Source organism: Hermetia illucens, chromosome 4 (genome assembly GCF_905115235.1).
Source record: "Hermetia illucens chromosome 4, iHerIll2.2.curated.20191125, whole genome shotgun sequence".
In the NCBI taxonomy this organism is placed as follows: Eukaryota; Metazoa; Arthropoda; class Insecta; order Diptera; family Stratiomyidae; genus Hermetia; species Hermetia illucens.
Window position 1 is genome coordinate 114,265,126 of NC_051852.1, and position 17,672 is coordinate 114,282,797.

The window sequence follows — 17,672 nt, forward strand, 5'->3', positions numbered from 1 at the left end:
AACTCCTTTGTTTCCAGTGAGTGTGACTAAGGCTCTTGTTGCTTTTAGCCTAGTTGGAATGCAATTTGGTGCTACATCAACTTGTCCTCGTAGATAATAAAGCAATGCTCAAATTTATTTTCTTATGTTTCTTAAATACAAAAAATCTTAAACTATAGTCAGCAGAAATGAAACAAAGTAGAATTTAAATTCGACGGAAAATTAATTCATATCAGCAAAGTTACAAAATATGAAACGTGAAATTTGTGTGAACGATATTGAGGGAAGACACATCGTCAACAAATTATTTGTATTCGCAAAAACGGGGCGTGTTATATATTGCTACTCGCGAGTTGCACCCAAAACTGATCCCAAACTCATGGTCAAACCCATTAACATTCTTGATAACGATATAAGAGCATATAACAAATAGATTGAATAATCATTTTAAATCATAATCCATTAAAATTATAAAATGTTCCAATGACATTGAAACATAATACCAATGTAAACATCCTCCAACTAAAAGGCTAAGATCATAGAATAACTCACCACTTCATCTCAAACTTAATATTGGTCATCAATCCGAATCAATCAGAACAATAAACAAAACTGCATAATCAGCAGAATTAAACATTGATATCAAATTACCGAAGAGATATATATACAGAGATGAAGCTGCCAAGCAGCTAGCCGATACCCTGCCCTAATATAGGGCTGATGTAACTGATGTGTTACTGGAGATGCGTTGGACAGGGACCGGTTTTCTGGAGAAGAGTGGCTATACCATATATTGTATTACAGTGGCCATCCAGTAAACCATGTGCTCGGAGTAGGTTTCTTAGTCAGCCAAAAATGAAACTTGCTGTTATTGGCTTTGAAAACATAAGCGAACGGCTGTGCACGCTGCGCTTGCGAGACAAGTTTAGAAATATAAACCTGATTAACGTTCACGGCCTAACGGAGGAGACTGCAGAGTCGTCGGAGAAGGATATCTTCTACAAGGCAGTAGAAGGAACCCTCGAAGCCTGCCCCAGATATGATATCAAAATTGTACTTGGGGATTTTAACAGCCAAGTAGGGACGGAGCCCGTATTGGCTCCCATAGCTTACACCAAAATACAAATGATAACGGACTGCGGATTATTCAGTTAGCAGTGTCACACGAAATGGTTGTTGGAAATACCTAGTTTGCGTGGAAAGCGGTCCACAAACATACGTGGGCCTCTCCTCATGGGACCACTTTCAACCAAATTGACCACCTGTTGATCGAAAACCGCCACCTCTCAGCCTTGATGAATGTTCGAACATATAGGGGGACCAATATAGATTCGGGTCACTATCTCGTTGGCATGGTGCTCCGAGCTCGAATAATATCACCACCACTGACAATCAGATGAGAGTTAACACTGAAGCCATCCACAATACAGTCCTCCGTTACACCTACAAGAGGAAAATGGATGCCGTAATAACCGCAGTCAACAGAGATCCTGGAAATAAACTATCAACAAATGATCTTCACAATGACCTGAAGAACGTTATCATAAATACGGCCGCAAACATACTTGGCCCCAGTCGCAAAAAGAGTCGGAACGGCTGGTTTGACGATGAATGTAAGCTAGCTACGGAACGAAAGAATGCTGCATTCTCAAAGGACGCGGACACGCGCGGGGACTAATCACGAACTGGGTCGAGCGGAGAAGCGACTTAACAGACGGAAAAAGAAAGCCTGGGAGAACCAACAGGTCTTTAAACTCGAAAAGTACAGGGAGCAACCGCACTATGCGCAGAAGTTTTACCAACAAGTCGATGTTCATCCTGCCGAGATAAAGAGGGAAATCTTATTTTCGACAGAATTGACATATTGGAGCAATGGGTTGAGTACTTTGATGACCTGCTGAGCAACCAGAACATCGGCGAGTTGGAGGTCCCGCCAACTGAAGACGACGGACAAATACTGCCAACACCAAGTATAGAAGAAACAGTCCGTGCAATTCATCGACTTAAAAACCAAAAGTCGCCAGGAGCCGATGGAATTACAGCCGAATTGGTTAAATATGAAGACGACCAATTACACTAAGTGGTTCATCAACTTGTGGGACAGCGAATCAATGCCTGACGACTGGCAAAGAGATATTATCTGTCTCATACATCAAAAGGGAGATATCACACAGTGCAGCAATTATAGAGGTATCACGTTGCTGAGTACCATCTATAAGATATACTCCTCTATCTTGATAGCCCCATATGCCCAGAACATCATTGGCCCATACCAAAGAGACTTCCCTCCAGGCAAATCAGCAACAGATCAGATTTTCTCTCTGAGGCAAGTGATGGAAAAACTGTTGGAATATGGACAACAGTTCCACCATCAATTCATCGACTTTAAAGCCGCCTATGATAGCATAGCCAAGGTAAAACTGTGCACGGCCATGAGAGAATTCGGTATCCCGATGAAACTAATAAGACTGACTAGGCTGACCCTGACCAATGTGCGAGCCCAGATAAAAGCAACAGGATCACTCTCAAGACCATTCGACATCAACAATGGTCTACGACAATGGGATGCCCTATCATGCGTCCTCTTTAACCTGGCCCTCGAGAAAGTGATCCGTGATGCTAAGGATGCAAGAGGACGATCCTTTTTAAGTCCACCTAACTACTGACCTATGCTGACGATATCGACATCATGAACGACCCGAGGGGTACAAACTGCCTTCATCCAGATCGAGTAGGTGGCGCGAGATCTTGAGCTGCACATCGATGAAGGCAAGACAAATTATATGGTGGCAACGTCAGCACCAACAACCAACTAACCAATAACATCAAACCGCACTGGTCAAACGGGAAGAATAAAGATGGGAGACTACAACTTTGAGACCGTTGATAATTTCTCCTATCTAAGGTCGAAAATCACAACCGATAACAGCTACGATGATGAAATCCGCGCACGATTGTTGGCAGCCAACTGAGCCTATTTTAGCTTACAAAAACTGTTCGGCACGAAACGTCCCACCATAGGGTCAAAACCCTTACTGTACAAGACTATGATTTTGCCAGTCCTTATGTATTCCTCGGAAACTTGTGTTCTTAGCAAGAAAAATTGCGAACTCTTGGCCGCGTTCGAGAGAAGAATCCTTCGACGGCACCCTACATGAGGATGGACGATTCCGTAGTCTACATAACGATGAAATCTATGAGCGACATCATGACCCTCAGGTTGTGAATAGAATCCGTCTCAATAGGTTACGGTGGGCGGGTCACTTAATCCATATGGATGAGGATGATCCAGCCCGGAAAGTTTATAAGGGTAATATCTATGGTAGAAAAAGAAGGCGAGGCAGACCCTGCCTGAGATGGAGCGATAGCGTAGGTCAGGACGCCAGACAGCTTTTAGGGATATCGAATTGGTGGACCTCGGCGCAAAACCGGGATGTCTGGAGTTCCTTATTAAGGTTAGACCGGATACCGGTTGTTGCGCCGTTGATAATGATGAATGTTTGAAAGATGTGGTTATTTCCTAATATTTAACAGAATTTAAATTTTCAGGAAGAATGAAAATGAGAATTTCCACGTCCTTAATGCTAAACCTGATTCACAAAAAAAACAGGGTAACGTTGTTGACGTCACACTGCCCGTATTCGAGTCGTATCAGGATTGAAGCGATACCTATAGTTGGCTAAGTTGAAAAGTCTTGTAAAATTGCCGTTGTATTGGCTCAGCTGGAAATTTTATTCGTGACTCTGAATGAAGTCAGTGAGATTACCAAGCGGAGAGTGAACTCAACGAATTCGAACGTGAGGAGTTCTATCATCTCTGCACTTCAAGCGCGTCTCTTTTGACATATTAAGTCTTAGCAGACTGTCCTAGGAAGACAAGTTCTCGGCAGCGCGGATCGCTTCAGCGGTTCTATTCTTGATGAGCTTTTCGGGCACTTTCCTGACCGTGTCCCGCCTTTAGGGAAGTGTTGAATGCCCCGGCCAGCGAGTCTGACCAGTGGCGGAATACCAGAACGTGAATTTCCGCCGGAGATTCCGATGCAAAAGTTATACCAGGGATACTTCCTTCGCAGCCTTGGCGCCAGAGCGTTGACGTTGATCCGGTGTTTAAAACCAACACTGTCAACACTTCTCCACGCCGTATACTTGGAGTACGCTGGTCTGATATTATTTCAAATGAAGAACTTAGTCGGCGTCCAGGCCGAACACGTGTACGCGAAGTGATCGGAAAGCGGATGTGGTACTGGATAAGTTATATATTAAGGAGGGGCGACAATTGCATTGCTGGCTACGTCATGTAGTGCAATTTACTCTTCTACGATGTCTGATTAGTGGATCGCGTTAAGAGCATTTGGCACAAAACAGTAGAGAAGGAGCGCCAGCGTTTTGTGAAGTCGCGTGAGGAGCTCGTAGGTTTGGTTAAGGCGCTATACCTTACCCAGGGGGGTATAATATATACGGTTGCCATTGCCTTCGATATTCGAAGCCCATACTTTCTTAAAAGGCCGAGGGGCTCCTTGATGGAAGTGTCTGGTAAGAACCTCCTATGGTTGCCATTCACCCCTTGGTGGGGTCAACCATACCTACGCGCCATCGCTTGCGGTTACTTGAAATGCCTCTCAGCACCTCCCACGACTTTCCGAGATGCTCGCAATTCTCCTCTAGTGTTCTGCGCCTAGTGGCCTTGGCGAGGATGAATTCCACTGCATGGCGTTTGTTCGTGTTTATCTTCAATCCAACTCTACTTGACTCTCTTTCCAAATCCAGAGCCATTTGGCCAGGGACCACGACTCGGTGAGAGGGCAAACAGATTTCATCAGCGTAGTCGAAGTATTTGAGGAAGGATATCATCGTTAATTAAATTCCTCCACATCCTCCGGACAAGGCAGCATGATGAACGTCACCGATAACAAGAAGAAATAATATCGGTGATAGGATGTAACCCTGGTAGACTCCGCTTTGGACATCAAAATCCTCCGAGATTTTGCCTCGGTGCAAGACATGACATTTTGCACCATCATATGTCCCTCTGATAACAGCTATATTCCGGAATGCCCCTCCAAAGTAGGGCACTCCAGATATACTCTTAGTTCACGTTATCGAAGTGAAGTGTTCTTTCTGCGTCTTCAGTTGACGTTCTTCACACTACGATCGAAAGATTTGCGATTACATGCAAGCTCTTTCGTGACGCGATATATACTTCTGGAATCATTGCGATCTGCAGCATCGTCTGCTTCCCTGATCAGCATAATAGCAAATTCTCTTTAGTCACCTCGCGCCGTACACTATGGTGAACTTTTCGGGGTTTCACTCGGTATCGGAATTTGAGCGTGTTACGCCCGACATAACTGGCAGCGGGCAGTAGAGCCTACAACCCCTTAACCTCTTCCGTTCATCGATCAGCTTCCACGATTCCGCAGTCAGCCAGATCTTATGACACCCGTTCCGAACGTGGCCGACGACCTATTATATGTAGCACCCGACAAAAAAAGCATTCTTGATGGCGGCCCAATGCTCATCGATATTCTCAGGAGAGTTATTCAGTATATCTGCCGTCCGATCAGCAAGATAGCTCTACCACTGTTAACCGAAAACAAGCGGTCGATGTTTAATGTAGGGAGTCGCAGCTCTCCAACCCTGTGAGAAGTGGCGGACGCAACACGCAAGCGACCATCAGATAGTGATTCCTTTCCAAGCCAATATTAGCGCTTCTTTTGTTACGCGTATCCATGAGACTGCTCCTAAATCGACTGGTGATATAGAAGTGGTCAATCTGATTGTTTGTACAGCATCGGTCAGTTGAAACTTAATTGTCTCAATTGATTATGACTGTGTGCTCGAATAATGTGCCATCAATGACGAGGCGGTGGCAGTTGCATCCACGAACCTCAGACCAATAATGCTGCGGTCGAAAAGACTCTGTTTCCCTATAATATGTCCGAGCAGGGTGTTGTCAAATCCCACCTTGGCATTCAGACCACACAGTATGATCATAATGTCCTCTTTAGAAAGCCTCTCCTGAGCTACGGTTAATTGCTTGTAGAAAGCATCTTTCTCCACTGCATTGAAGTTCCGTCCCCACGTACTCGAGTCTGCAAGGAACTCATCTGAAGTGTCTCTGCCACGAAGCCTCACTGGAGGTTATCTGGTACCATGGGAACCGGGATGGCCCTCTGAGAGCATATGCTCCAGGAGAAATCCTGGAGGATGTGCTCTCGGCCCGGTTATTTGCGGTTGACCCCCTAGAGGGGGTTTCATGGTGGTTGTGGTTATGCCTACATCGCGGGCAGAGCTCCTCGGAGCTCAAGCGTGGAGTTGCGCTGTACAACTCGGGTGCCGTACCCCTTAGTTGCGGCAGAGGTGTTAGATAGGCCTCGCATCCACTGGTATGAATGCTGAGCCTGCACTCAGTATAAACCAGGACTGCTGTGCTTGCATGGCGGGGCTCTGATTGTAGTCCCAAAATCAATCCGTGTCCGAAGAGGACCGTGGGATTAAGCCTTCACGGCAGCTACTCACGTTAAACCCCCAGGACTTTCCACTGCATCGGAAGTTTTCAGTAGTGCATAGCATTGTATAATTGTGATACTCTTTAACCTCAACCGGAATTTTGCAGTTAGAAGTCTATCAGAAACCAGTTCCCTTGCGGTAGCCATCAGAAGTAACCCGACACCGGATTCGTGTCTGCTACCACTTAGCTTTCCAGAGTGCAAAAGCACATTGCCATTAGCGTAGCAAGAGGGAGTGGAGCACTTTCCAGAGTCCTACCATCTTATTTCGCTTAGGCCCAGAATGTCCAGGTTATATTGCTGGAATTCCCGCTCGAGTTGGAGAAAGCAAGCATTCTGAGAGCCCTAACTACCGTACCCCAATTTCACTTTTTGCGGCTAAGTGAACAAAGATTGGCTCTTTCCTCTAATGTTGTGTCTAGGTGTGATTCTGGATCCTAAGTTGCCAAGTGGGCTGAAAAGTTCGTAGGCTACAGATGGTGCTACTAGTGTTAAATCCATATGATTTTAAGTTAATCCTAGCCTTCAAAAGTCACGTGTACACAACTTGCATTGCATTGCTTTTTGGCAAAAAAGCAAGCCAAAGCTTGGCTTGATAAACATTATTCAGACTTTGCACCAGGAAAATCAACCGTTGAAAAGTGGTTTGGTAACTTTAAAGGGGCGAAATGTGCACCGACCAGTGGACGATTCTAAGCAGTGTTTGAAGCTCTTCCTTCATAAAAAACGTAAATTTATGGGTCGAAATTTGACAATGGACGAAACATGGCTCCATTATTTCACATCAGAATCAAAACGATCATCATCTGAGTGGAATGCACGTGGTGACTTCAAAGCGTGCAAGGGCGCAACAGTCGGTTGGCAAGGCTATGGCATCAGTATTTTGGAATGCGCATGGTATGATAATCATCGAATATTTTGAGAAGGGGAAAACCATCAACAGCGGCTATTACATAGCGTTGTTGGAGCATTTGGAGGATGAATTCGCCGAAGATGGCCCCAATTGAAGAAAATGAATGTGCTATTTCATCAACACAATGCACAGTGTCACAAATCAGTGAAAACGATGGCAAAATTGCATGAATTGGGCTTCCAATTGCTTCCTGATGCACCGTACTGTTAAGATCTGGCCCCCAGCGACTTTTTTCTGTTCTCAGACCTCGAGATGAGTCTTGCTGGAAAGAAATTTAGCGCCGATGAAGAGGTAATCGTCGAAACAGAGGTCTATTTTGAGGCAAAAGACGAAGCGTACTAACAAAAGGATATCGAACAATTTTATGACCACTATAATCGTTGTATCGAAGGCAACTATATTGAATAATAAAATTAAATTTTATCAAAAAAAGTTTTGTCTATGTTAGCCTACGAGCTTTTCAACTTACATGATAGATTGAAAACTAAATATAGAATTGAGGATTAAGAAGGCCTATATAGCCGTCCATGTCTGCAAGGAGATCTTCGGCCGAGGATGGTTTTCTAGATGGACACAGTCGTACATCGTTCCACTCTAGCGTATGGTTCTGTACAAAAAGCAAAATGGAACCCAGCTTACTAGGATTAAAAAAACCGCGAGTGCAGATGCTACATGTATTCTACGCCTTCCCTCAGGATCTTCACATTAAATACGCTGTAGCGCCCGGTGCTGTTAGACTACGCGAGTCTGGATGTTGCATCTGGGTGAGCACATTCATTCGTCGAGGACTTCAGACAGATCTTTAGCTGCAGGATGGGGAAGCTGATATCCTTCATAAATGCTACGAGCTGGCTTTGAAGATCTGAGCCGGCTGGACTCTGCTCGCCTTGCTTTTACCACAGCTGTCACGGTTTTATGAGTTTGTGGCATCAAAATGGTGTACCACAGCGCTTATTGGGTTCCTCGAAGGGACTACTGATACCTACCCTTACCACACTTCCAAACTATTAGCCAACCCATCAGGTCACTCAGTTGACCACGCCCTTGTAGTCCTTAAAATCGGTATTTTGCTCGGAATTAATTGCAAGACACCAACCACAGATTTTCCGTAGTCCATATACAATTTCTTAGTCTTTTCAATTTACCTCCATGCTATGTAGTTTTGTAGTGTCCTCCCTCTGTATTGCTTTGGTTAGCTGCAAACGCTTTGTTCTCCCCTGTCTAGGTAGCCCTTTTGGTTCCCAGGTCCACCGAGAGAGTAAATCGTATTCGTAATGTGTGCACATACGCAATGATGAGGTAATTGTAGTAGGAGATCTGCTGGATTTTTCCAATCGATCATGGGATCTTCCCTGGAAGCTGGATATCCACCATTTTTCGCAAATCCTTTCCCATTCAAGTGAAAAAACCGAACTCTTGTTTAGTACATGTTTTTATTATTTTCAATAAAATTACAACAATAGTAACAATGTCATTTGTTCATCCGGTATTCATATCACATTTTTATTGCTTGTCATTTAGAGTAAAATTTGTCAACAGTAACATGCTGCGTTGCTTTCGATTAAGGAAGTAGAAACTAATCCAAAGTAAGGTCCTATCGGCTTAAAACTATCCACTGCAAAAATTTACTCAATAAGATTTTCAACTATTTGTTTGCGTCGTCAAATAAATAGTTTTGTAAAAGTTTCTAATACTTCTTAAATTTTTAATTCCTAAAATTAGTTTGTTTTCTCGTCCTAGTTGTAAATTATAAAGCACTAACGGGATTTATTCTTTATTTTAATGTTTTTTGAAAATTTTCTGTACTCTATGGCCGCTTGATGCATTCAAAATTTTATCCGAATCCCATGACGTATTTTGGAAGACTTGTGATGGATAGTATGACGTTCATTCTGATTTAAATAATTGTAAAATACAATTGTAATTTAAATATTATATATTATAATATTGAAAAAAATATCATTATAAAAATAAAAAAAATTACAAGTACCAAAACCTACAACTAAATATATACAGGATGTGTTTAAACAAATAATGAGGAGCCGCCAAGAGATTACATGTGTTCTGTGCTGATCTACGGAAATTTGGTTAATTATACTACGATTTGCGCCAATCTTCTCGTTTTCATTATCCTCTTTACAATTCTCAAACAAAAAAAAAAAAGATTTCTAAAAATTAACTCAAGATGGGTCATCACTTGATTCTTCTAGCTTATATTTTCAAGATCAGATTTTGTGATGAAATTTTGTCGGACTTTAGTGGTCTCTGTGGTTTCTGAAGTCTGGATGTTGGGTTAGCTTTTTGTTGGTGATCACTTTCTAATTCTTGACAGTCAAGGGCCTATTTTCAATCTCCGAATAGTGTGTTGGGAGCTCCCTTCAGCTGTAGATAAAGATGCGTGGATCGCCTGTTTTCCGTATCTCAAAAGGAAAGCTCGATTGTTGCCAGGGTTAGTAGTTTTGGGGCTATGGGCTTACAACCAGCCAGGCATTCATAAAAATGTTACTTTTCGCCAATGCAATGAAGATTCTCGAGTTGAATTCCGCATGAACGACCAAGAAAACAAGTAAAGGATTACGCATTTCTGGCTCCTGGAATGTCGGGTTAGTTCGCAGAGCTGATGCAATAAAATGTCTCCTTCAGTAGGCAGGCAGTTAAAAGTTAGAAGTGCTAATAGTCCAGGAAACAATATGAGTTAGCTGGGAAATTATTAACATAAAGCCGCAAACAATTTTCAACAGTTTGGAAACCAGAAGCTTAGAGTTGCAGGTATACAAAATTATGTCGATCTTTAGATATTTAATGCACGATGCTTTCATGGTAGTGCATGTTTTAAGTGAGTCAGCCATTTCACGTTAATGTGAAACTGGCAGCTATGATGTTTTAGGGTGGAGTAACCTTACGCAAACCAGACAGCAGTGATCTCCTATCACTTTGTTAACATTCCTAAGATTTCCACCAAATTTTATATATCTATAAATCTGCGTTATTATGATTTTTTTTTCTGATTTTCGCGTTAGGCTTCTAAGAATGGTGTAAGTGACCTTTCTGGATGTACTGCATGCATTTTCTTTTCAAACTTCGTGTGGGCATATGTTTGCTCATCTCTGATGCGTGGAACAAAATGGGTATGGAAAAGATACCCAGAACACAAAACCACAATGGGAGACAAGAGAAGGCAAAAATTTACGCAGGAGAAGGTCAGAATCCTAGTATTGAGGGCGTTTGGGAGCAAGCAAACGGGCTTTCGATCATCGAAATCCCACGACCGTAATGCGTTGATGGTGGACATCTTAGCCACTGTTAGCCATTCTACAACTGAACTAGATTTAGAGAAAGAAGTGTTCAAACGAGATAGAAACCTGATGAGAACAACAGTAACGAAACTGAAGAAAGATGAGTTGAAAATTCGGTACAACAACGGTAACAGCACCTGCACATTTGTTTCAGAGGGACGAGAGCAGGACCAGAAAATCGCCCCTTTCAGGAGAAGCTCCTCAGCCCTGAGGTCTTTACCAAAAGATAAGACATAGGAAAGGTCAAAAAGTGGCAACGGCGAAAGAATGCACAAAAGGAGCAATCCAGTTGGATAATAAAGAACAGAGTCTTAATACCGAGAAATTACTTTTCACCCAGCCCCCATCGTGGGGATAAATAGTTGAGTCGCCCGAGATTATCAAGGACAACGTGCACCAGAATATAGTGACTGCTATTAGGGTTTGACGGGTGATGTGTTTGTTGAGCGGCAGTCTCTCGATCTCGTTACCCCGGGTTCCAATCCCGGACACCTTTGATGTTTGTGTGTTGTATTCGTGCTGCCCCGCTGATGTAGGCTGTGATTATAATGAAACTGAAGTACAGTCTCATTGAAACCTGAAATTTTGTAGATTCCTTATACTCCACAAAGGAATAAACAGGAGGGTTTGGTGTAATAGATTCTGTCCGGATGGCTCAGTGGTTAGATTACTAGGCTGACGTAGTGATCTCACTGGCGACGGAGAAATTTGTATCGTGACTAGATGTCGGATACCAGTCGACTCAGTTGTGAATGACTATCTGACTTAAGTCAGGATAATAATTACAGGCAAGCGCAATGCTGACCACATTGCCTCCGTGATCCATTTGCCTTGTCGCACTGACAATTATTATTATACTGCTATATGCTGGGAAAAAAAAGAAAATCTAAGGAGAGACCGAAACCTGCTGCAGGCAGCCCATGTGATGCCTAACCGAACTGTCACCCATTTCTGGTTAAAAAAAGAGCTAAAGCTTACGCCGATCTGAAAACTTACACGAAAGTCTCAACAAAACCTATGCCTATAAAAGCGATCTCATGTTTGAATTGAAGAAAATCAACGTGGGGAAAACTGATGGCTGCCATAACCCGGTTAAAGACTCATATGGAGAGAATGTTTGGCGAAGAATTCATTATGAATTTAAGGAAGAGTAGGTAGACAGGTATCAGTGGACGCTCTGGGTAGCCTTATTAGCGCTATAGTGCACTGTTTCGATGTCACAAACTCCCAAGACTAGAACTGCTGTGGTAAGAGCAAGGAGACTGAGTCCAGATGGCTCAGATCCACCCATTCACGAAAGATAGTAACTCTCTCATCATGCAGCTAGAGATTCTCTGAGGTCCTTTAAGAATGGTTTACCTAGTGTCCGTAGGCTGTTTCTAGTTAGAGCTTAGCAATTGCAAAGGAAGCGCTTGAGAGTTCCACCCTCTTCTTCGCAATTTCGGCAATGTGAATTGAAGGGTAATTGAGCCTAGTGGCATGATCCGTTACAGGCTAGTTCCCTGTGCAAATCGTTGTAATTTTGTATGCATTTGCAAGCGCTTGGCACAAGAGCTCGCGGTTGCTAAGTAGTGCCAGTAGATTCTACCCTTAACAGTTGCCAGTGGGACGTTCCTATGATCTTAGAGGAGTTTTACCTTGAGCGTGTCGGTCAAAGTGTCTACCGCGTTCTTGAACTGCCCCACAGTCTGGAGGATATTGCCACTAAGTACGAAGCCTTAATGGATTCTTGGCTGTCGATAAGAATGGCTATATTATACTTAGGGCGCAGATAATACTTCAGTCATCGACAGACTTCTAATAACGCCTACATAAATTTCAATAACTGCAGAGTCGCTCAGGATTACTTTACATAGATCACTTACGAGCCCAAGATGGAAGTCCAAAGGTTATTACCTTTGATAATATGTTAATGTTTGTGCTTTCAAGCGAAGAAGCAAAGATCTACCGCAACTGGGGAGAGTCTATTAGAAGCTTCTGCGCAGTTAAACATAATTTAGGGCTCCGAAGCTGATATATTCTTTCAGAAACGGGGTCTGGTTTAATTGTGACCTTTGTTAATGTTGTATTAGCGCGTGGTATTTCCTGGCATGTTAGCAAGGACTACTCCTTCAGCGATTACCATGCAATTATCTTTAGAGCAGGAAAAAAGCATCTATGAAGCTAAAAAGGATGTCAGGCTGGTCGGATGAGAAAATTTTCTTATGAGTGTAGCTGCACCAACCTAGCTCTCTATGTGATATAATGCATCGCAAAAGCATATGCTTCAAGTTACAATTAGGAGACGCGAAATCGATGGTAGAAGACACAATTAGTGGCAAAATAGTCAACTGACCAGCCCTTGATCTGAACCGGATGAAAGGCTCAGAGTGCGGTGAGAAGCAGGCTATCGAGCGGCGCAAGAGGGAATGTTTTAAATAGCTCTGGGGGGGGGGGATGTCAACTCGTGTGGGAGCACTTATAGAAGTGTGATGGGACGACTCAGAGGCTGTTCATTTCCAGGGATCCAGTGTTCTTTTGCTCATATCCATCCAGAGGTTATCTCTTTAGCAAGAAAGTATCACTGATATTTTCAAGAGACCTGTAAATATAACGAAAACTCCTGAAACAACCAGTGACGAGATGTTGGATATCTGCAGTACAACAATGCCACCATGACGGCACACAGACCAGGAAAAGCTCGTGGCGAAATTTAGACGGGACTAATGTCCTGAGTTGCACGAAGCATCATGTCCAAGGGCCATTTCGTGCAGCGCTGCTGAAGGCTGATAACTTCGAGGCGAGTGATCCATTTACAGATCCATATGTTTTCCAGACATAATGAAAAAAATTGTCGGTATGGGTAACCTATAATAAATTGGTCCCAGTTATCGAAAGCTAATTATCGATGGTTACTGACTTGGCTAGGAATACAATCCCTGGCAAAGGTAGCACAAATGCGTGTTGGTGACTCTGGAGTTTCATGGACAAGAGGAGTATTGAAAAATCTGGTTCGGTCTTAGCAGTCAAGAGGATTGAGATGCGATCAATTCTACGATCGGGTCTATAAAACATAAACTGTGGAAAACCAGGAAAACGTGGTTTTTAGCGCCAAATATAGAACAAAAGAGACCTAGCTGACTGGGGCAGGGGCAAGAAGAATCCTGAGTCATTTTCTGTTCCATGTCCATTTCAAATATGGGCGATTAATCTTTCGCCCTGCTCGGAGAGAAAAGAATGCGTCTCGAACTGATTATCATCTCCAAAAGAACAGACGCTGATATCCTGAGGAGGGTCAAGGTCGCCCCGAAACTGAAGAACATTGAAGAAAATTCAGCCGAATTAGGTGTTGTCGAAAAAGGCAATCAAGTCATTTGAGAAGTGATGGAGTTTTCGGAATTGGATTCGCCAGGGCAAAAATAACTGGCATCTACATATATATTTACTATGCTCCACCAAGCGCGACGATAGCACAATATGAGGAAATGTTTGGTATGCTAGTTTCGGATGCAAGAAGTGGAAACCTCAAAGTCCTAGTGGGCTGTGGATTGGTTCGAATTACTAACATTAGAAGTCTCATTTTACTTTGAAGATGTATTGTGAGGCCAAAATTCCGAAGGTAGGACTTCATAGAAGGTAACATTAATAATGAGATGCGTAATGAAAGCATACGGCGCTGCCATGACCACCGAGTTTGGTGGAACCAAGAAGACTAAACACAGATGACTTAACTCCCAGCGCATTGTACGAAATTGGGAATGGAGGAATGGGGTAAATCACACCACAATTGCAGCACACTTCCGACCGCATAAAGGGGAGCACAAAAACTATGAACAATTGCGGGATGCCTTCAACTTACCTGCGATAACTGAGGCACACAAGAATCAATTTTGTAAAGATTTCCCGGAGAATCGGTGATGATAAAGCTCTTGGTTTACATAGCGTTACCAATAGAGATGTGTAGCTCATGAATGAACCGAGTCAGTCCATTTATATGAATGATGTGACTCATTGCAAAAGAGACAGGTCGACTGAGCAGAATCAATGCAATCGCACTGCTTTAATGTAAGCGCCAAATATCAGCAAGGAGGCGAGGCGAGGTAAAAGTAGTACTGACTCGCTTGGTCTACACACTGATACTCTTTATTGAGGGGGAAGGGATAGTTTTAGCGACGACATGGAGAAATTTACTAATACCTGACTCAATTCCTGCGAGGGCACGGTGTTTACTGAAAGTACCTGCATCGATTCAGGTTGAATGATTCTCCTTTTTGCTTTGAACGGAGCATGTCATGTTATACTTTTCACCATGTTGTTTAAAGAGGGGGAGTATGGAAGGCTCTCCGGAAGTCAGCCTAAGCCCGCAGAACATCGTCGAAGAAATGCTGGAGTCCTAAACAAAAGTAGTCAGACGGAACTTCGGATAGCGGATTACCCAAGGAGTATTCCTAAGTGGGTACGGGGGATATCGTGCATATTTTGATCTCTTCTGGTATAACGATTAATTATGTTGCTTGAGGTGGAAAAAATGGTTCAACAGCTGATATTTTCCGTGCACAGGAAGGAGTTGAAAACTGTTGCCGAAGACCTGTTGTTATCCGAGAATATCGTGAAGCATATGCTAATTTCTAAAATAACTAGGGAAGAATGAGGAGCTTCGAAAGAAAATAACGAATATGAACACGGGCGTAGTTAATAACTGATCCTGTCCCGCAATGACCATTCCTCAGCGTGAATGAAGGAGGTGATTTTAAGGTATAAGAGTCTTCTGTAATTATTTGAAACTCAACAGAAAACGGCGCTACTTTCTGTATGTAAAGAAATTCATAAACTACTTATCCTCACCAAATTTCGTTACGGTAGTATCAGTCGTTTCCGATTACATTGGGTATGACAGCCAGACAGGCAGACAGACAGAGTAATTTAAGGCTCCACTTGGACTAAAGTCAAACTTTCTCCTGCTACGGAAGAGGAGTCGACCGATGCGCTTATCATAACAAAAGAGTGATCCGTCATATGTCGATATTCTGCCCAAGGTCAAGTCTGACACCTCGTGGACGGGTCTAGATGAACGTTTGAATCGTATAAGGCGAACATAGAAGGATGACATGTAGTCATTGAATGTAGGAACCTAGACGAAATTACTACACAGAAGGAAATTTGCCAAGCTGTACAGTCTCAGCTGCGGAAGCCGTATGGCGGCACGCAAACTGCGTCGGTAAATCTACATCTTGCAGCGGCGAAAAGAGCTATCACTTCCAGTAAAGTCCGTATCGGTTGAGTCGTCTGGCGGCTACGGCTGCAGATTTCGTTAAAAAAATGCCTTAGATATCTGGAGTTTGGGCATATGGTCCGAAACTGTACAAGTGTAAATGCGGAAAACAGGTCACATTGCTAAAGACTGCGTTGAAAGGTCCAATTGTCTGTTCTGGGGGCAAATGAATGATATCAATAGCGCCAATATGACAGGCAGCAGCACATATCCGGTGTTTAGGAAGCGATCGACACTATGCGGAAATGAGGTTCTTACAACTAAAATTGAGCCATTGCCAAGTAGCTCAGAACTTGCTATCCCAGGCGATAATTGAAAGTAAATCGACGTCGCCATTGTCTGCGAACAGAACAAAGACCTACACAGAGGAATTTGGTTTGTGTATAAGAGCGGAAAAACGGCGATATGGACATTCGGAAATCATACCATAGAAGGAACAATGAGGGTCCCCCTGAGCTTTACGCGAACGAAAGTAGGTGGTGCACTCATCTACAGTTGCTATGCCGCACCAAGTCTTACGAGAGAGGAATTCCAATCAATGGTGGAGAGGCTAGCGAGGGATGCAAGCGACCATAACCCTAAAATCATAGCTGCCGGCTTTAACGTGTGGGCTGAAGAATAGGGCAGCCGGGAGGCGAACGTAAAAGGGCTTGTATTACTTGAAGCTCTCTCTGGTCTGAATCTTGACGCATCCTCTTTCCGAAGAAGGGAAATGGGGTCGGTGATAGATATCACATTTGTTAGCGACACTTTAGAGAAGAATCTCCAGTGGCACGTTAGTGAAAGTTACACACAAAGCGACCATCAGAACATCATTTTCGAAATCAAGCAACTTACAAAAATAAATTGGTTCCGGAAGATAGTTGCAACAGGTTTGACGAGGAAACTTTCAGAGAGGTCCTGCTGCAAAACACAAATCTTGAAACCCAAATTATAGGGCTTATGGATGCATTGCATGCTCGTCGTAACTTTTCACCAATCTAGAAAAGTTACGACGAGCATGCAATGCATCCATGCGAAGGTGTAGTGTTTCCCAGAAATGAGCACCAAACTTTTGGAGGAATCCTGAAATCGAAGAATGGCGCAAATGCTGCTTCAAGGACAGAAGACGTAGTCGTAGCTATATAACCAATACAAAGAGGCGCGGAAAGAATTGTCTGCGGCTATAGTAATGAGTAAAGGGGAACACCTCAAACCGGTACTAACAAAACATTGATGTCCAATATCAATGGTAAAACTTCTCCACCGATTATTTGTCCTAGTTTACTACACCAGATAGTGACGTTGCGTTAGGTTTCTGTGCTGCGATTCAGATGTGGGACATAAATCATAATAAACAACATGAGACATTCCGTAACGGTCCGTTCTAGGACCACTCTGCTGCACTCGGCGTGGGCGCGGTCGGCTTCGTGGACGACATTAGTCTGACGGTTGTTGCACGCCTCCTGGATAAGGTCGATATTTACGCCATTGAACAGTCTACACCATTAAGTTCTAGCCGGAAGACGCAGGCCTACCGCTCGCAGAGCATACGACGGAAATAGTACTTTTTACTAAGCGAAAGAAGAGTATGTCTATGAAGATTAAAATTGGGACACAGATAATAAATTCTCAGCCTTAGCTCACGTATTTAGGCGTAATGAACGACTAGAATCTCAATTTCAAGTTACGTTATGGAGCCCCAATGTGCGCGGATGCACTGGAAAAGTAACGTCGAACATGTTG

The 17,672-nt window shown here is 43.3% G+C and overlaps 1 protein-coding gene across 1 annotated transcript in view; it reads right to left on the reverse strand.

Moving 5' to 3' along the window:
• Positions 1-9,173: 9,173 nt before the first annotated feature.
• LOC119653643 (sphingomyelin phosphodiesterase) overlaps positions 9,174-17,672 on the reverse strand; it is a 94,830-nt gene continuing 86,331 nt past the window's right edge. Inside the window, exon 9 of the mRNA XM_038058455.1 lies at positions 9,174-9,292. Within this exon, the coding sequence (XP_037914383.1) occupies positions 9,235-9,292 (58 nt within the window). The 3' untranslated portion in view covers positions 9,174-9,234. The remainder of the gene's footprint in view (positions 9,293-17,672) is intronic.